The 18,376-nt window shown below is 38.9% G+C and overlaps 1 protein-coding gene across 5 annotated transcripts in view; it reads left to right on the forward strand.

Annotated features, from left to right (window-relative positions):
• Nucleotides 1-18,376, forward strand: part of FGF14 (fibroblast growth factor 14) — a 380,035-nt gene that overhangs the window by 238,749 nt on the left and 122,910 nt on the right. For 2 of the 5 annotated variants that reach the window (XM_054654604.2, XM_077173513.1), the window contains exon 1: nt 17,823-18,015. The exons of the other annotated variants lie outside the window; for them this stretch is intronic. In XM_054654604.2, the coding sequence (XP_054510579.1) occupies nt 17,823-18,015 (193 nt within the window). Of the gene's footprint in view, nt 1-17,822; nt 18,016-18,376 lie in introns of those variants that run through there. 5 annotated transcript variants of the gene reach the window in all.

An 18,376-nucleotide genomic window follows, 5' to 3' on the forward strand; every position in this document is an offset into this window, starting at 1 on the left:
TAATGTCAAAAAGACAATTCCTTCTGCATCCAAAAATATTGTACATATTTATCTTAGGATATTCAAAATAGTGGCTGATATTGCAAACTTTTTATAGGCAGCATGGAGAGTTGAGATTTTCACAAATGACCAGCAAACGAGATCCCTTGATTTTTGTTATCTAATTTAAAATTAGTTTTAAAGCCATGTCAACTCCACCTGTAATAGGTTGCAGAGTTGTCACCCCTGAGCACTAGTTACTTTCAAGCTTTTTTCTTTTAATTCTTGTTTGTTTAACTAAAATGAATATAGTCGATTTTTTCATGTGGCTTTTAAACATGAAATTTTACTGGCATTTGAGTGCAAAGGCAGTATCTCTGTCAAGCAAAAAAAAATTTTGTGAATAAAATTTGTTTTATCTGTAGTTCCTTGTCTCTACTAACAAAATAAAATTTTACTTCTTTTCTTCAGTAGTGCTGTAAGCTACTCTGGAATTGTTTGTATTTGTTAACTTGGTATTCACAGCCAGAGCCTTTTCTGAAGGTTGGGCTCAGAACTTTCTTTGCTATGTTAAACATTAGATTTTTTTAATTTCTCCTGCCATGGTGCACAGCTATCACGGAATAAAATCATGATAATTTTTAAAAGAGCCTCTTCTGTTATAGATTTACTTGCTTTGGACTATAGGTAGAAATGTATAGATGCCTGTATAGATAAAGAGATCTTAGCTACACACCTTTTACAAACAGGAGGGGTTTGGGAATGGCAGTTTAGAAACCAGACAATGAGAAGGGACAATCTCTTTCTTCTGTTCAGGCTGTACCCTGTGCAGCAAATACCTTCTAAGAGAAGGGAGCAGCAGGTAATTTGGTAGCCTTGTAACAGAAGAAAGAGATGTTTCCTGGCTTTCATTTCCTATTGGTAGGACAGGTCTTTACTCTAGAGTGTTTAGTCTAAAAGTCCCTTAGAAGATAGGTGAGTAACTTACAGGATTTAGACTTCTGAAGGAAAAGGCAAAGATTGTGGGTAGAGGGAAAAAGCAAGAGAGGGCAAAAAGTTGGAGGCAGAAGGTAGTGAGACAGAAAATACATTCAATAATTTCTGCCACTGTTAAGTACTGGAATCACATCTGATGTCATGTGATTCACAAAGATTATTAACTCAGGTTATTAAAAAAGTATTACTGAATTAACCAAGAGCATAATAATCCTCCAAGGTTATTCATCATTCTTACTGCTCAGGATAGTAGAATAAAATAAAATAAAAATAAATCATTAGTATTGTCCCTTAATCCCAGAGATCTTCTTACAATATATCTAGCATGTCCACATTTTCTACTGACTCTTGCAAGATTTGAATGCATTGATTCCATGGGAAATTATTGAGCTAAAATAGATGCAGCTAATGAATTTTCATTTCTCTCTGCACTTTTCATTTGAATATCTTTGTACTGTATCTACAGAAAGTTGTGACATTTGTGACCATATAAACACAAAGACAAGTTGACTGTGCTAAACAAATCAGTGTTCCCTCTCCTGTTTCATACCAGCTTGATGGTCTTAAAGGTCTTTTCCATCCTGAGCAGTTCTGTGATTCAGCACACAAATGGCACTATGCCAACTGCAGCTTGACGCAACACGGGTGCTCCAAAGCAAAGCAGCTTCACCCTGCTTCATGTCTTCTCTGATTCTGGTCTGAGCCTGGTCTTCAGCACAGAGAAAGAACACTTCTGCAGTATCTCTCTCACACCTGGGGAGATCTCCAGAAAAGAAGAGAAGGAATAGTTAGCAAAACACAGGACTGAAAGAGTGAAGATAACCCATCTGCAGGTTGGACAAAATAGGCTTGTAAATTCTTGATGTGGACAATGAAAAAGGGACAGATATTGAACCCAAATTGAGATCAGAGAGCTCCTTTTAAGAAGCTGATGCAAAAATAGTTCCTATTGTACCAAAGCTGTTGAATGCTTCCCTCTCACATTTCAACTAATTATTAGGAGCACTGATTTCTTTATAATCAGTAGAGGGTGGTGAGATTTTTCCAAAGTCTTGGTGGGTGTTTGTCTCCTTTGGACAAGTTGATCCATGTAGAGGGAGCCTAAATTTCAAACTTCTAGTGATGTTTAGGTAACCTCAGTCTAGTTCTTTGCATCTTCTGTTATTATAAATCTGTATCAACTGCAAACCTGAATCCTCAAAGAGTTCTTAAGGCTTGTATGTGTTACATACACATTTCTGCATAATTTCCCACTCCAGATTCCCACAGTGTTGTCTTAACAATGTTTCCTTGATTGGCTGAAGATTTCTTAAGGGGTCATAATAAACATGAGGGTGTTTTCAAAAATTTGAGTAATATTAGCATTGTTTGGAGCTTGAGTTGAATCAGTATTACACAAAGAATAAAGGAATTCTCTTTGATCTTGTAGTGAGGAAACTGTAGTATATAACAATGTGTTTTGGGTGAGCTTAAGCACTATTGTTGCTCTTTGTGCCAGCTGCTGGTTAGAGAGTAGGCAAAGGGCAACATTTCTGTCACTCTAATGTTCAGCTTCTGAATGAGATTGTATTACCTGGCTTTTGTGTTTATTTGTCATAAAATAACAAGTAATTTCAATTGTCAAGTTATCAGTTAAGGCAACATTACAAGTGAATTAGATTGTTCTGATCCTTTATAATTTTGGCTTTTAAAGAATACATACTAGGGGTTTTTTTTTGTTGTTTTTTTATTTTTTTTACTTATAAAATTTTAATTTTCTAAATGTGTAGTTTAGGGTGTTTGTTGCTTTATTTACCATGTTATCTGGGGAGAGGATAGGCAAGGAAATTGCCTCTAATTGACAGTAATATTGAGTTTATCAGAGAAAAAAACTATTTTTTGTCTTTTAAAATCTACCTACTGTTCATTTCTTTTCCTGTATTAATAATTGTAATTACCACAACACTAAAACTACATGGACACCACTGAGAATATGGCCATATTTATACTAAAGTTAAATAGTCTATATAGTTTAATTTATGTTAAAGGATGTACAGCTTTGTGCTCTACATCAAAACTTTACAAATACTCTTATGCTGGAAGCAGCACTGATTTCCTCTTATATTTTGTATTGTGGGAGAAAGCCATTAGTGGGATGGATAGGTGATGAAAACAGAAATGTTTAGCATATGGAGATCACCAGTGGGCTGCAGGATTCGTCTTGTCCCAGCTGTCATAGAGGCTCAGTCCTTACAGGAGATACCACATACACAGAGCAGTATAACACTATGGGGGTACCTCAGTGGTTTCCAAAGGAAAGCTCTGCCACAAAGGAGAAAATAACATTTGATTATCAGGAAGCTAAAAAAAAAGTAATTAACAATTCAAAAATAGCACAGACTGAATCTCGGCAATGTGCAAAGGTTGTGATTTTTGGTGGCAATATGAAAAGTTAACAAAGTAAAGGAACAGAGAAACAAGAAGATCACTGGTGCTGTCTACCAAATAGAGAAAAGGTACAGAGAAAATACATTTGAGAAAAAGTCAGTTTGTTGTCATTAATATACATTTGAAAATTGAGTATCCACAAGGAGATCTTGGAAAAATAGAGGGGCTTTTTTTGCCTGTAGTTCTGTGTTTAGCTGGCAGCAGAGCAACCCAGAGCAGGGCAGTATCTCTAGCCTGACTTTAAATTCAAATGAAGTTAAAATTCATTTTCCCAAGGCAATGTCAATGTGTGCTGATGGTTAGAATGAATAAACTTGTGTATTGTGTCTTAGCTAAATAAGGCATAGTGTTTAGTTTTATGGCAGAACTGCATCAAGAATATTTTTTAATACCTGACTTCATTCAATGAACAAAATTAGCATTAAGCTCCTACAAAAGACCAATGGATTATATAGTATTTTAATGTAAGAAGCTTTAAAATGGAAATATTCTTTCAAACTCAGTGTGTGTGAAAATGGCTGATGCTCCTTTTTTTTTTCTGAATATGTATTGGAAGCTGGGAGGGCTTTACAACACAGAGCATCCCAGATTTTCATCTAATGCTTTCATTTCCCTTCCTCACTTTCAGCCCAAAAGCTGGAAGCATTTACAAGTATCTTGCCACTTATCTGCAGAGAAATAGTGAGGAGATAGCCAGCTCTTATCACAGAGAATAGATGCTCACAGTACTATTAATTTCTGCTTGCTAGATAATAAATCTGCAGTTACTTTCCTCTCAGCTTTAAGGTCACTGTGGGAGCCCCTGTGTGCAAAGAAGTACATGTACACCAGATTTTTGTTAATGTGTTAGAATGTTGATTAAGTATAGTCAGAAGAGAAAGAAGATCTGTCTTGGGATGTGTTCAGGCATCACTGAATAAGCAGGAGAAATGATCAGAGCTACAATACAAAATATTAAAGTTCCAGCACGTATAACTGAATGCATGAAAGGGGCTTATCCCTGATAATTTATATTGCTACAGTGCCTCACATTCTAACTGTTTTACATAATCTTTTAATTAGCACCCTTGCTGGCTTTTGTGAGAAAATTTAAATGGCCTAAAGATTTCTGATGGGCTTGAGCACTCTAAGCAGGAAAAAAAGCAAATCCAGGATATTTCAATTTATGCTGGAATACAGAAAGCCTTTTTCAAACAGCCACTTATTAGCTACAGAAAACTGATAACTTTTTAAGTAACTTTGGAATTTTTTTTCTAAAAAGCTTATCTCAAACTTCTTTTTGCTGGTATAAACCCCTATAGGAACTTAAATACTTCATTGTGTTTGAAGCATCAGAGGTACATTTCAGAGAGTTAGAATTAGGCTTAGGAATCTAAATCTAAAAGCTACTTTTAAGGCCAGTGGAAGAGGAATGGAGACTTTCATTCAGCACCTTAGAATCTGTGTTGGAAAAATGATTGTACATGCAGGGTGATGAATACCACTGTTAACTGAAACTCTGTGACAATTCATGTTAAGTTAGCTGTCTTATGAAGGAGATTTTCCCAGAAAATCCACTAGTCTGTCTTAATTTTTGTGAAAAAAGGTGCTAGTTTTTGTTTGGAGAGAATCAGAAAAAGGTACAGCAAGGCTTCTTCATTAATAATCACTCTATCTTTCCTTAGATATTATACTGTTCCTTTCTGTCTAAGGTCAAGTAATTAGTGATGACTGAAATTGTTAAAATATTTGCTCTAACTTTGCTCCATATCATAAATTATGGTATAGATTTCCATTTCAGTAAGATCAGGTTTGTTGATTGGTAAGAGTATGATACTCTTTCAATTTTTTTCTTTTTTTAAATAAGTAAGTACAATTTTTCTGGAATTTTTTGTCACCTACTATTATTTTTTATAGAAAAAAATGGCCAATTCATATTTCAGTCTGCAAAAGAGATTTGTTCTTTCAGTTCAAAAAGGCTTTTCTGTAGCTTCATTTGTTTTCTTGAATACTTGGAATAAAGAAAATAGTCTTAATTTAGTAATGATAGATTTGAAATTTGCTTAGATCACTAAATTGGTCACAGATTTCTTTGAACAGCATCTTTGTTTATATTTTTTTTAGTCTCTCATTTGTGTTTTCACATGTGTCAGTGTACATGTCTCAAACCTTAATTCCTTTATCCTTGTAAAAAAATTCTGAGGACTTTTCAAGACACATTTTCTTATGCCCTTCCATCTTGCACCTATCTTTTCATTTAGATTCACTCCTGGCAGGCCCTTTGAAGTTTTGTTTTCTAGACTCAGTCTTACATTTCATCTTTGGCAGTGGGCAAATTGTGCGTTGCTGTGTGTTTATTTTTATATATAAATCTATGCCTTTATAAAGCATAATCATTAAATAAATATTTTAGGTAAAAATATAAGAAATTTTGTCCTGTGATGATCTTTGGAGAAACTTTTTGAGTCTGAGACCTAAGTTGCTTAAGCTTTGTCAGGCAACTGCTGATAATCATATTTGAGCCTGTGTAGACCATTGATAGATCACCTCCTTGTAGAGGGAAAGTTTGAATGTTGTGGGTCATAAATCAAGGGCATCAGAAAATAATATTTTGAAAATATACTGGAAGTGGTAAAGATTATCTGTGCTTCAGAAAATCCCATGTCTTGTGAAGCATGTAAGAAGCAGTCAAGGTTTAAATTGCTAAGAGCTCCACATTTTTAAATGTGATGACTTATAATCATAAATAATTCCAGAAATAAATTGTGCTCAGGCACCTTATCAGATAAAATATTTTTAATCCTTTTTTTGCATACATTTTCAGTTGTTGTAAAACAGAAGTGTTTTTCTGTCTTGGGAAAAAGAAAACCATTAGATTTAGAAATACCTGTATGCTGTTCAGATCCAGGTCTGCCGCTGTTGGTCATTTTTTTTTTTAAAAATTGATTCAATGCAAAGTTGATCTGCCTGTATCCAAGGTTTTAGCAGTTAATTTAAAAATTTTGAGTAGCATCAAAGCACTGTTATATTGTATGACACAATAGTAAACAAAATCACCAAAAACGTACTTATATGCCTGATACTTAGAGAGTGGTATAGTACCCTATTCCACATGTGTAAAACTGCAACCATAACTTTAAACTTTCCTCCTTTCTTCACAATAAAAAATTACATGTACATTGTTTGTCTTTGAGCTTTAAGGCCCAGAAAGGATGGCTTTGTCTCTAGAGAGAGAATATTAGCAAAGGACCTAAGGTTCAGAGCAATCTGGCTGCCAGATTGTTCTATTTCTAATGACTTCTGTTCTTCCTTGTCAGTCTAGCATAGCCAGAACCTCTCACTTATTATTTACAGAGCACAGTTTGGATTTCATCAAAGAGAGCTTCCACTCATCAAGCTGTTTCCTGGTATTAATTTAGCTCTTCCTCCCTACATCTGTAGCTAAATCAAGTTTCCATAGAGTTTAAACTAAGTCTGGAAATAAGTAAAAAAAGCCCTGAGACTTGGGATAAATTTTAATTTAAGTTTGTGTCTGTAAATACAAGACCTACCTGAACACATAAAGGCAATGCAAGGGATGCTTACAGATTTTTGGTAATAAATATGTCCCAGGGGATTGAGTTTGAAGAGAAACCTTGTCCACCAGTAGTGAGTTCAGTTTTAAGGTAGATTGCTTGGGAAAAGTGGGATTTGGGCAGGGACAGTGTTTTGCTTACCAGTGTCAAAGACTGAGCAGGTTGAAGAGTTGATGTGGCTGGAAGGAAGTTTCAGCAGTCTCTGACTCTAGTCCAAGTATTTTTGTTTTGCCTGTTCATGGACTGACTGATGGCTTCTAAGCCATTTTTATACATAAAATAAAATACTGAAAAAGTCATTGACCGAGTGGATACTCCAGATTCTCAGAAATTGGAACACAGTCTGCTAGAAGCTAGACCTCACACCAATATGTCTGAGGTTCCCAGCTTTCTGGGAGGCAATTTCACAATAGCCTTAGGCAGATCTCAAATGATCCTACTGATGCCTTGAGAGGCTGCCTAGAGCAGAGGGTAGACAGAGTTAAAGGAATAAAGTAGGTATTTATTTAAAGGCCTTCAACGGATACAACTTGGGTAGGACAAGGGCCTGGCTGTGGCTGTACCCAAGATGGATGCTGGGTCACAAGTTTTCACTCTTTTAAAAGTTTGGGTCCATTTACATATTGGGGCAAATTGTCCAATTACAGCTTGAGGTTATGAAGTCCCATCATCCCAGATTGCTCTCCTCAATTCCTGTTTATACTTTTTGGGCCTGAAGCTGCAGTGGTTCTTTGGTTCTCAGGCTAGAAAAGGATTGTTTTGTCTGAATAAACTGTGAAGATAACTTTCTAATACTTTATATGAAGTTCAGAGTTATATACTAATGCAGTACAGAATCTGGAAAAGATGAAGGCTAAAACTTAAGGCATCACTGCCACTGAATACAATTGACTTTTCATATGACAAAAAGCATAGTTCTGATAGCTTCTGTGGGTGTCCTGTGTACACATAGTGGCAGCAGACTGTTGGGCCCTGTTTATGAGGCTTCAGCTGCATTAGGCAGAAAATGAGCTAATTATACTATTAAGATACTGGACATTCTTACATGAGAACTGCATTTATTTAAGTGTTAGACTGATAGGCATTTTAGGAGAAGCCTAATGAATCATTTGAATAATGAGATAAGTAGGTGATTGCTGTAACTTTTTTAATAGTGCCTAAGATAATATTATATGTGATTAAACCTGTGCATGGCTTTTTAAAAATGCTAATACTTACTTTCTATTTTTAAGATGAATGGAAACTGTCTTCCAGCTAGCTAGGCTGATTTCTACTAAACCTTTTGCAACTCTTTGTGTTGGTCTTATAGCTATCTATTCTTTCATCCTAAAAAAAACCCTACTTTTCAGCTTAACGTCAAAGCTCCTGTAAAAATATCAGGGGTAAAGATCTTGAACAATTGTGTTATTCAACAAATGGTAGAGGAAACTAAAGTAAATATTCTTCTTAGAATTTTTAGCTTGCTCATGTCATTATTTGCAAGAATTTTATAGAAAAATGCAAAGCCTGTAGAGTTTGTCTCATAAACATCACTCTATGAAAAATACAAGCAAATAATTGTTAATTTTTCACATCAGAACATCTTCTACAACTTGAAATTATTATGATTAAGGTAGAAACCAACCCCATGTGAATAATTCTATATTTATTTCTCCTAAAGTTACTTAACGTTTTTCTTTTTTTTAAAGGTTCAGTATGCTATTACACAGATGTTGAAAAATATTTCTACCACACAACTTTTACTTAGCTGATGTCTGGTACAAATAACTCCTTTTTTTTTTTTTTTTTTAATTACTTGCAGTGCAAGGAATTAAAGAAAAATATGCCAGTATGTGTTGCAAGATATTCCTCAGTCAATATATCTGTGAATAACTAGACAAACAGTGTCCACTGCTGGCAAATCAGATAATTGCACTGCACTTTAGAGAGATATGATGTTAAAAGGTTTTGATGAGTTAAGTCTTAAATGTCAGATATTTTGTATTGACTCTGTAAGACTGGGTTGTAAAATAAGGTCACTATATTAGAAGTATTCATGCTATTACCACTAATAATAAATACTATGGTATTTGAACTAATAGCCAGGAATATCACCACAGTAACATAAGCAGGGACTCCAGTTTTTTCAGGATTTAAAAATAATTCTAGTATTCATTATATTATATCTAGCATCATCATCATACAAAATAAATAAAAAGATAGCAAAAGTCTGTGAAATTTGTCTTGATGTTTTGATATGATCTTGATGGTCGTATAAGTAACAAGATGGGTAAGCAGAAGTTCTTAAGTTCCTTTTTTTCTCCTTAGGTCAAAGCATTCTTTACTGATTTTGTTAGGTTTTTTTAAAGACATAAAAAAAGTGTAGAAGAAATAAATGTTTCTCTTTTGGAGGAAGTAAAATGGAAATGCTGATACAGCAAGTACCCCTGCTGTTGATGAAGCTAGAGCTGAATTAAACTGATTATCAAAGAGAGAAGAGATGGGTGAAATCTGAAAAGTTTCCTCCTGGCTTTTTTTTTTTTTTTTGTAATAGATAATATTTGTTTGCATCTTTTTCTTAACAGTAGTGTGTCAATGCAAAGGAAATCTTTCAGTGAAAGAAAATAATATAGAGTGAAACAAACATTGAGGGGGAGAAAGGAAAAATCTGTTCCTATGCTAATATAAACTATATTAGCTTGTCAGATACTTCTAAAAATCTAGATTAACTGAAAAGAAGCTAGCCATACTTGTTATTCAGAGATTTATATCAGTCATCAATTTATTGCATTCAATGAAAGTATTAGACAATGCACTGAATTTTCTGTTTGTTTGGAAAGGGGAACAGGGAAACAGAGTATGGGACTTTTTTCATTGGTTATGTCTGAACCCCAAAGGAAGGGTCATGTCTATTTGATTAGACTTGAGAGGGAATCAAGGCTTACCCTTTAGATGAACATGGTATTAACCAAAATTGCTCTTTATTTATATTTTCTCCCTTCAGTACCCAGAGAAATACTGTATGACCTTCCCTCTTGAACAAGAAAAAAATGGGATGCTATTTTTATTTTTGGGGTTTTTTTTCCTTGTAAATGTCTTTAAAATAGTATCAAAGGGATTGCAAATCCAAAGTTATTCAAAAGTTAATCAAAAGTAGAATAATTGCAAACAAAGATGACTATCTGAAAGTTATTTTGTGAAATTAATCACACTGTCAATTCTAGGTCACATAGCAGAAAATAAGACCATTTTTTCCTAGATTATTTGCCAGGGAGTAATTTTCATGCTTTCTTCCAAGAAACAAAGTGTTGTTCTGGATGTTTTTGTGTGTGCATGTGTGCATTCATGTGCATGGGCAGACATGCTGCAGCTCCTCCTGTCACTGGTAAAAATCACTTTTTATACTTAAAAGATTATTAGATGCATTTTGAGGGAATCATTCTTCTGCTTCTCAAGATAGCAATTTATGTACATCTCCGCTCATACTATATTTTCTGTTCAGTATTTTATTTTAATGCATATAAAGTGCTTTTTCTCCTGGATCTCTGTGAGATGGTCAAAATCCAACATCTTCCTTGTTCTAAGGGTTCAGAAGTACTGCACATTTTTTTCTCATATTGTCATATATGAGTATTTTCATACTGGTTCCAGGGAAAGCAAGAAATCCATTTACAAATATGTTCTAGGTGCAGGAAATCCTCACTGGAGAGTAGCATGAAACAGGTAGAGCAGCTTACATGCTCTGCCAGCTGTACTGACTCCAGAGCCAATTCACTGTAGAGAATGAATTTCTTAGGGACAGTGTTTCCTTTGTTTCTGTAGAACAAAATTAAGCAGACTCACCTTACAGGGACTTTCAGTTACTCAGTTACTTGAGAGAATAACAGCAAAGTCTGTTGCATGTTCCAGAAGTCAGGCCAAGCAGACAAGTCCTGCTGTGGCTAGATAAGTAAACACAACAGATGTTGGCTTAAGCTGTGCATATTAATGAAGAAGCTCTCCATGCTGTTTTTAGGCCTCTAAATCTTAAACTGCTCTCTGCAGCTGTGTGGACCAAAGATGGGGAGGGCAGGGGGGGCGGTGCTGTTTGTGTTTGTGTTTGTTTTTCTTTAATGAAAGTCCTTTTTCTGGCGTGTGTCACCAGAGCCTTGTTTGAAGCAGTCTTGTGGCAGATCTGCTATTAGCTTTAGTAAGAACAAAATTAATGGTAATGTGTATCTGTTATTAGTTATTACAAACCTCTCTTTGAAGAGATTATTTCATTTTTAAAGATAAAATATTATATATGTCACTGCAGAAACCACAAAGTATTTGATTTTTAATTACTTTTTCGGATTATATACTGAAAATGGTCTTGATTATTTTTTTATTTTTTCTTCCTCACTGTTGTCATTAATTGTTTAAAAGAGACTTACTGGGTTTAAGTTTTGGGTCTAGGTGAGCTGTTTTGGTGACCCTTATATGATCTCTGTGGTGTGCAGATACTCCTGTCAACCCAGCTGGTTTCTTTTGTTCACATGGTCTCAAAAGAAGTGGTATCAGAAGTAGAGGAAAGATAGAGTGAAAAACAGAAAGGGTCATGAAAGATGTCACAGGAGCTTTGCTAGAAGTTAGCAGCTGTAATCATACATCTTATCTGGCCAAAAGATCAATTGTTAAAAATAGCATTAAGAATCTTCATCCACCTTTTTCCCCCTGTTGAAGGATGAAGAGTTAGCCCATGGAATAAAAAATGAAACTCTGAATTGAAGCAGATATTTTACTAGACACAGGACTATTCATAAGAATAGTCCTCATTACTACAGGATAATCCATGCAATTTAGCATTGGAAAGGAAAGGGAGACAGCAAAGTAAAACAAAAGCAAAAGTAAAAGAAATCTAAGAATCATGTAATGTCTAAAGAATAAGTCAATATCTAGTCTAGAGGTACTTAGTCCTTTGAGTTATGGATGTATCTCAGGAAATATGTGAAAGAAATGAATGTAATATGTGAAAGAAGTGAATGGTGAATGCAGAAGAAATATTGCACCTGAGCTGCTATAGGCAGCATTGTAGGTGTTATGCATTTGAATAGTGTTATGTACTTGAATAGAATGTTTTGATAGTTCTCTGCATAACCAGTCATCTAATGCTAGACTGCCTTGCATGGTGCATTAATTTATTCTTGCATATACAGGAATCATGTTTTAATGTTTTTTCTTATGAGTTGGATACATAAGCCAAATCCTGTGAAGAAGCTGGTTAAAATATGTGCAGTCCTTCGAACAATATATTGGAAGCTTACTTTTGTCTTAACTAAACAGATTCACCTGATTTATTTAAACAAGTCACTCCATAGGACCTTCTATGTATTTAGTAAATTTTTATAGGTATGATTTTGGCTCCTCAAGTACCTTGTGAATGCCAAGACTGAAAGCTGAGTGCTTTTGACACAAAGAAGTGTGAAATGATAGAAATCCAAATTCTGTGAAACATATTATCATGTTAAACAAATTTTGTTCCCAATGTTCTTTAAAGTCTTATCAATGAGTCTTATCTTCAAAGTCTTATCAAAGTCTTATCACTCAAGTGTTCAGGGTGTTAAGGATTTTAAATTTCAGTGCTTCATAGTACATTGCCTTTTGGGAAATTAACAATAACTTATAAGGAGAATTATATACAGATCAATAGACAAGAACATATAAAACTGACCTAATTTAAACTGTTAACAGCTCATTGTACAAACATACTGTACTAGTCTTCTTATAAACATGGAATGCATATAAGCTATCTGAAAAAGGAATTATTATCTATGTTTTAATATGTTCATACTGGTCTGCTCATGAAAGATGTGATCTTTTAAGTTGACAAACCTTTTTTCTAGCTTGTTCAGTTTTGTACAATTAAACACTTACCAACCTATAGAGTAAGCCATAGATTATGTTTCACCTTGTTCAAGTCATTACTTCTCTTGCTCCATCTTTTTCCCCCAAGACATTTAAATCAAGAATTGAAAGTTACTGTTGCTTACCAACACCCATCCCTCCTGTACGTACACACTGTGTGCCTTGGGAAGATATCAGTTTGCAATTACATGAATAGTTCTAGTTGTAGGACTGTATCACATTTTCTTATGATATTTGAGGGAGTGGAGGGGTCTTAGTACGTACATTGAATTTAGGCACTTTAATTATGGTCCACCTAAACTACCAGCAATCTTCAATAATTTTTTTTTGTCAGAAGCAACAAATCAGAATTACAACTTCAGCTGGAAACAGTAATTTGGCAATCAGTCTGATCAGAAGCACCACAAGGGTGATTAAATAAATTCATCACTTTTTAGAAACAAGTAATTTCTCCATTCCTGAAATGTCTCTTCTTGGAATAATACATTTTCCCAGTGGTTTAGATGTACTTTTATGCATGCCTTTCAGTTGTTAGGCCTAAGTTGGTACTTTTTACCCCTAGACTATCCTTTCTATTTTGAATGGTATAAGGAGTAAGGTGCTAGTACTTGTGCTACTATAGAACACAACATCTTCCAAAGGAAAAAAACCAAACATTTGCAAAGACACAAAACTCTGTAGAGTCTGAAAGAACATCTAGATTCACTATACTTTATTAATGACTTCCAGAATGTAAGCTGACTTTTACCTCATCATCTTCCAGTGTATTTAACTGGACAACTGAACTCTGTGTGCCCTACTCTTTGCAGGCAAGTGCAGTAAAAATTTCACCATAGCTCATGAAACTTAAACATGTTTATTAGTAATGTAATAATCTGACATTTTGCACTTGTAGAAAATATATGCTTGTAAGATATTTGGGCTTTATTTGATTTATTTTGTTTTGGTTTTGATATCAAGAGTGGTTTCAGGATATCTGAGAGGAGAAAATTTGGGTGGAGTGTGTGCACATGACTGCATACTTGTAGAAGATATTTTAGTTTATATTGAAATGGTTTATGAAAGGTAAATCTCTGTAGAGCTTTCATGGCTGCATTGAACTGCATTACTCTGCAGCTTGTAACATTATCCAAGTTATTGCAAAACATATAATAGGTTAAAATAAACAAATAAAAAAGAAAAAAACCCAAAGCCCATAATGTGTAAAGATGACATTTTAAGTTCTATACATTTTGTAGCTTATGGATCTAGGCAGATTAGACTATAAAGCATTAAATACCATTTTTCCTAATTGAATTTCTTATAAAAGCATTTTATGTATCTCTAGTACGTTCACATATGCAAACAACAATAGTGTATATTTTTGTATTGAACTTTCATGCCTAAAAAGGTCACATTGAAATTTACATATTAAATTAGCTGAAATGGAATATGGTTTCTTCTCGGTAATACATTAAAAAAAAGGAATAATAATGTTTCATCCCCTAACATATAAAAAACCAAGTGTTTTATACACACTTTATATACATTTAATTTTTTACTACAAAATTCATCAAAGAAAGCAATTTTATAGATTCTATAATGTTTTTGTTTAGAAAACTTTTGAAATCCATAATAAAATACCAGTTAGAAATTAATAGATGGGAGAGTAGAAAGCACTGAAGGCCTTTTCTCCCCCTCTTTGCCTTTTAATAATTTGTTTTCATATCCAAAGTTTTGTTAATCAGAGATAAAACTCTGTTTTGATGTAGAAAATGTCATACCTAGGATATATCTAGGTATAGATATATCCTAAATTTTTGCCCTAAATGCATATACTCATACAGTTCCCAGTTTTTAAGGTATCTGATATGTTCATACTTGTGCAATCCATCTGTTAGCAGACTCTTCACTTTGACTAGAATTGCACACATTTTATCACAGGTTAGGACACCAGATGGCTCTCTTGAGTTTTCTTTGTAAAACCCCAAGATGTAAACAACTGCTCTGCATTTCTGAGATGTGAGTACAAAGCTTTTCTTTTTTTCTTTTTCTTTTTAATCTCTGGAGTAAGAAACACATTTTCTCTTTGTCTATAGGCATACCGCCTGTTTTCACCCTCTCTCTTGCTTTTCTTTGCCATCACCCCGAGCATCATGTGGTTGAGAAATGTCAGTGTTTTGGCAAAGGCCCAGGATTTGAAGGAGAATATAGAAAGGAACAATAGTAGTAGATAGTATATGATGCACAGCATCATCTGATGCTATAAAGAGGAACTTGGGACCCACACCCTTTTGGAGAGAGTTTCTCATGCAAATTTTAGTGTTGTATGTATGTATTATACCTCTGCATTCCTGAGAAAATGAGAGATAGTGGGTGGCTGGCCTCTGTTTCACTCTACTCCCTCTCATTCATTCCTTTGTTTGGAGCCAGCAGCCAAGTCGAGCTGACTTTGGGCTGTGTCCTGCCAGCTCCCCGGGCGGGGACAGGGTGTCCCTGAGCGGTGCGCGGCCACCGCCGCTCCGCTGTCCATGGTGCTGCAGGCAGAGACACACCGGGACCGGGACCGGGACCGGGAGCGGGCAGCCCCACTGGGGCAGCACTCAGGGGAGCGCTTCCCTCTTGAGGGGTCTGAAGGAACACCACTCCGTGTCTTGTCCATTTTTGAGGAGGAAGGAAAAAGAAGGCAGTATGCAAAAATACTACACTGAAATTTAATTTTATTTTTTAATAACCACCTCTCTGTCTAATTGCATTAGTTAAGGCAATTGTAACTGTTGTAAGGAAATTGCTGCTCTGTAAAAATTGCCAGATAGAAAATCCAATGAGTCTTAGCTGAATCTCTTTAGAGACACTTTTAAATAGAATTAAAATGTATTATCCAGATCCGATTGTGCATGTTCTGTTCCTAGTTGGTCTAGTATTAATACAAAATCCCTGTATACTGGAGTTCCCACCATACACTTTTGCCCTCTGTATAAAAATAGCGCTTTGTAGATTAAAGGATTTAGGGGGAAAAATGGTCAATATCAAAGAAGCTGAAGCCTCTGCTGAAACAAGAACCTGTTCTTGGTTCTGTGTTGCAAAAGAGTGAATTTTTCTGGATGAATATTTACACTTTCAAGCCCGTTAAAAAACCCCAAAAAACAACCACAAAAACAAAAAAAAAAACAAAACAAAAACAAAACAAGCACCAAAGCACCAAAGCAAAACAAATAACCCTCAAAACCATCTAATAAGAGATTAGAGCACTGTGAAAACAATATAAAAATAGATAATACATGATAATTGCATGTGCAAGCATCTTCCCTTCTTTATAGGCTAACAATATTTTTCTGTGTAGCTGCTTGTTTTCTTTCTCTAGTTTCCTCTGGCTAGCTAAAACTTCAGGAAGTTTAACTGTTAGGCTTGCAGAAAGTAAATCCAAAAAACTTTGGGCCATTATTTGAAAAGAGAGACGAGCCAACAGGAAAAGATGAAAGGAAATAAGTGGGATGTCTTATATTACATGGTATTTACTATTTGCAGTGCCTTATGAACTTCTCGGGGCAGATACTTCTTAGGTTTTCTGTGTCTAGTGAGCTTGGCTGGTGCTTCCTTAAGTGCACCAAGACATATCCTCTAATTTTACACGGTGGTGGGGATTAGTAAATCCACCTGCTGTGGCTGTTTGTGGGTGCCCCATGCAATCCCTTTGATATTTGAGTTGAAGGTCCCCTCAGCCCCTCAGCTCACGGCTCCAAAACCTTCCCATGAAGCAGAACCGCGTCTCCCCCCAGAGTTCCCTCCTGCTCGGTCCGTTCCTGCATGGGGGCCGAGGAGCGGCGGTCGGGCGGGGGCACTGCGCGGGGCAGGGTGTCCTTGGCGGAGCGCGGTGTCCCTCGCCCGCCCGCCTGCCCTGCCTCCCGGCTTCCGCGGTGTCCCGCCCGCCCTGCCTCCCGGCTTCCGCGGTGTCCCGCCTGCCCAGCCTCCCGGCTTCCCCGCCTGGGGACGGGGACAGGTGCCGGTGTCACCGCTGGAGGCGGGGGGCGGCCGGCAGGGTGCCGCTGCCGGGGAGCTGGAGAGAGGGTGCGTGCGAGGGATCCTCGGTGTGCCGGGGCGGGCGAAGGAGAACGGGGAGGGCCATACGCCCCTCTGGCAGCTCGCAGAGCCCTCCTTCTTTCCCGGGAAGGGAGCCCCGCACGAAGCCACCCGGAAACCTAACGGGGGGCAGAGGCAGCTGGCGGCAGATCCTCCGGGAACCTCCCGGTTCCCACCAGAAAACCACATCAGCATCACCCCGTCCCTCCGCCTCTCTCCCTCTGTGCTTTTTTCTTCTGTCTTTCCCCATTCCCCCTCCTCCACTGCTTGCACCCTCGCCGCCCCTCGCCTTGGGGAGAACAAAAAAAAAGCTCCAGCGGTGCGTGCCTGTGTGTGTGTGTGTGTGTGTGTGTGTGTGTGTGTGTGTGTGTGTGCGTGTGTAGGGGAGGCTGGAGCGGGGTGGGACCGAGGAGCCGTGATTACAGCTCTCGCCGGAGAAGAAGATTGCTCTCTCCAGATGCTGATTTCTGAAGCACTTGGCAATCATCAGGCGGGAGCCGGGAAGAGGCGGCGGTAGCCGCCCCGGCCGTGGCGATGGCAGCGCCGGGCGAGCGGGCGGCGGCTCGGGGCTGAGGGGCAGCCCCGGGAGGCGACGCTGTCGGGCGGACCCGACCCGACCCGATCGACCCGACCCGACCGGAGCCGACCGGGCGCGGCTCTGCCCCGAGTCCCGCTCGCTCCGCCAGCCCGCCGGCAGACGCCCGCCCGAGCAGGAGCCCCTGCGCCGGGACACGGCGGGGGGGGACGGCGGGGCACCCATGCGGTGACCCTTGGCGGCGGCAGCTCCCGCCGGCCGCACGGTGCGGGTGCCCCTCCGCAGCCGCGCCTGGGGCCGGAGGAGGCTCCCGCTCGCCCTCGCCCCCGGGGATGGGATCCCGCCGGGGCTGAGCACCTCGCCGCCTCCCTCCTCCCTGCCCGGCGTGGGCGAGCCGGCGAGCAGCCATGGCAGCGGCCATCGCCAGCGGCTTGATCCGCCAGAAGCGGCAGGCGAGGGAGCAGCACTGGGACCGGCCCTCGGCCAGCAGGAGGCGGAACAGCCCCAACAAGAACCGCGGGCTCTGCAATGGCAACCTGGTGGACATCTTCTCCAAGGTCCGCATCTTCGGGCTCAAGAAGCGGCGGTTGCGGCGCCAAGGTGCGTCCCTGTGGCCGGGCCCGCCCGCGGCTCCCGGGGGGCGGGCGGGAGGGGGCAACCTGTGGCGAGAAACTTCCCGGGCCGGGCGCCGCCCCGGGTCCTGCCCGCCCGCGGCTCCCGGCTCCCCGGCAGCGGGGGAGGGCTCGCGGGCTGCAGCCTGCGGACCTTCGGTCGGGACCCCCGGGGCCTGCCTGGCTGCCCGGCTGGCGGCTCCGGGGCTCCGGTGTGGGTCACGACAGGTGCAGCAAGCCCCTCGGGGAGCCCTGCCCGCCGCCCCGCACCTCCCCGTCTCGCCTGTGTTTCTCTCTGAAGGACAAAGAGCGCACGGCGCTCTGGGTGTCCGGTGTCCGGGGGCCGTCGG

The sequence above is a fragment of the Agelaius phoeniceus genome, chromosome 2, assembly GCF_051311805.1.
Source record: "Agelaius phoeniceus isolate bAgePho1 chromosome 2, bAgePho1.hap1, whole genome shotgun sequence".
NCBI classification, from domain to species: domain Eukaryota; kingdom Metazoa; phylum Chordata; class Aves; order Passeriformes; family Icteridae; genus Agelaius; species Agelaius phoeniceus.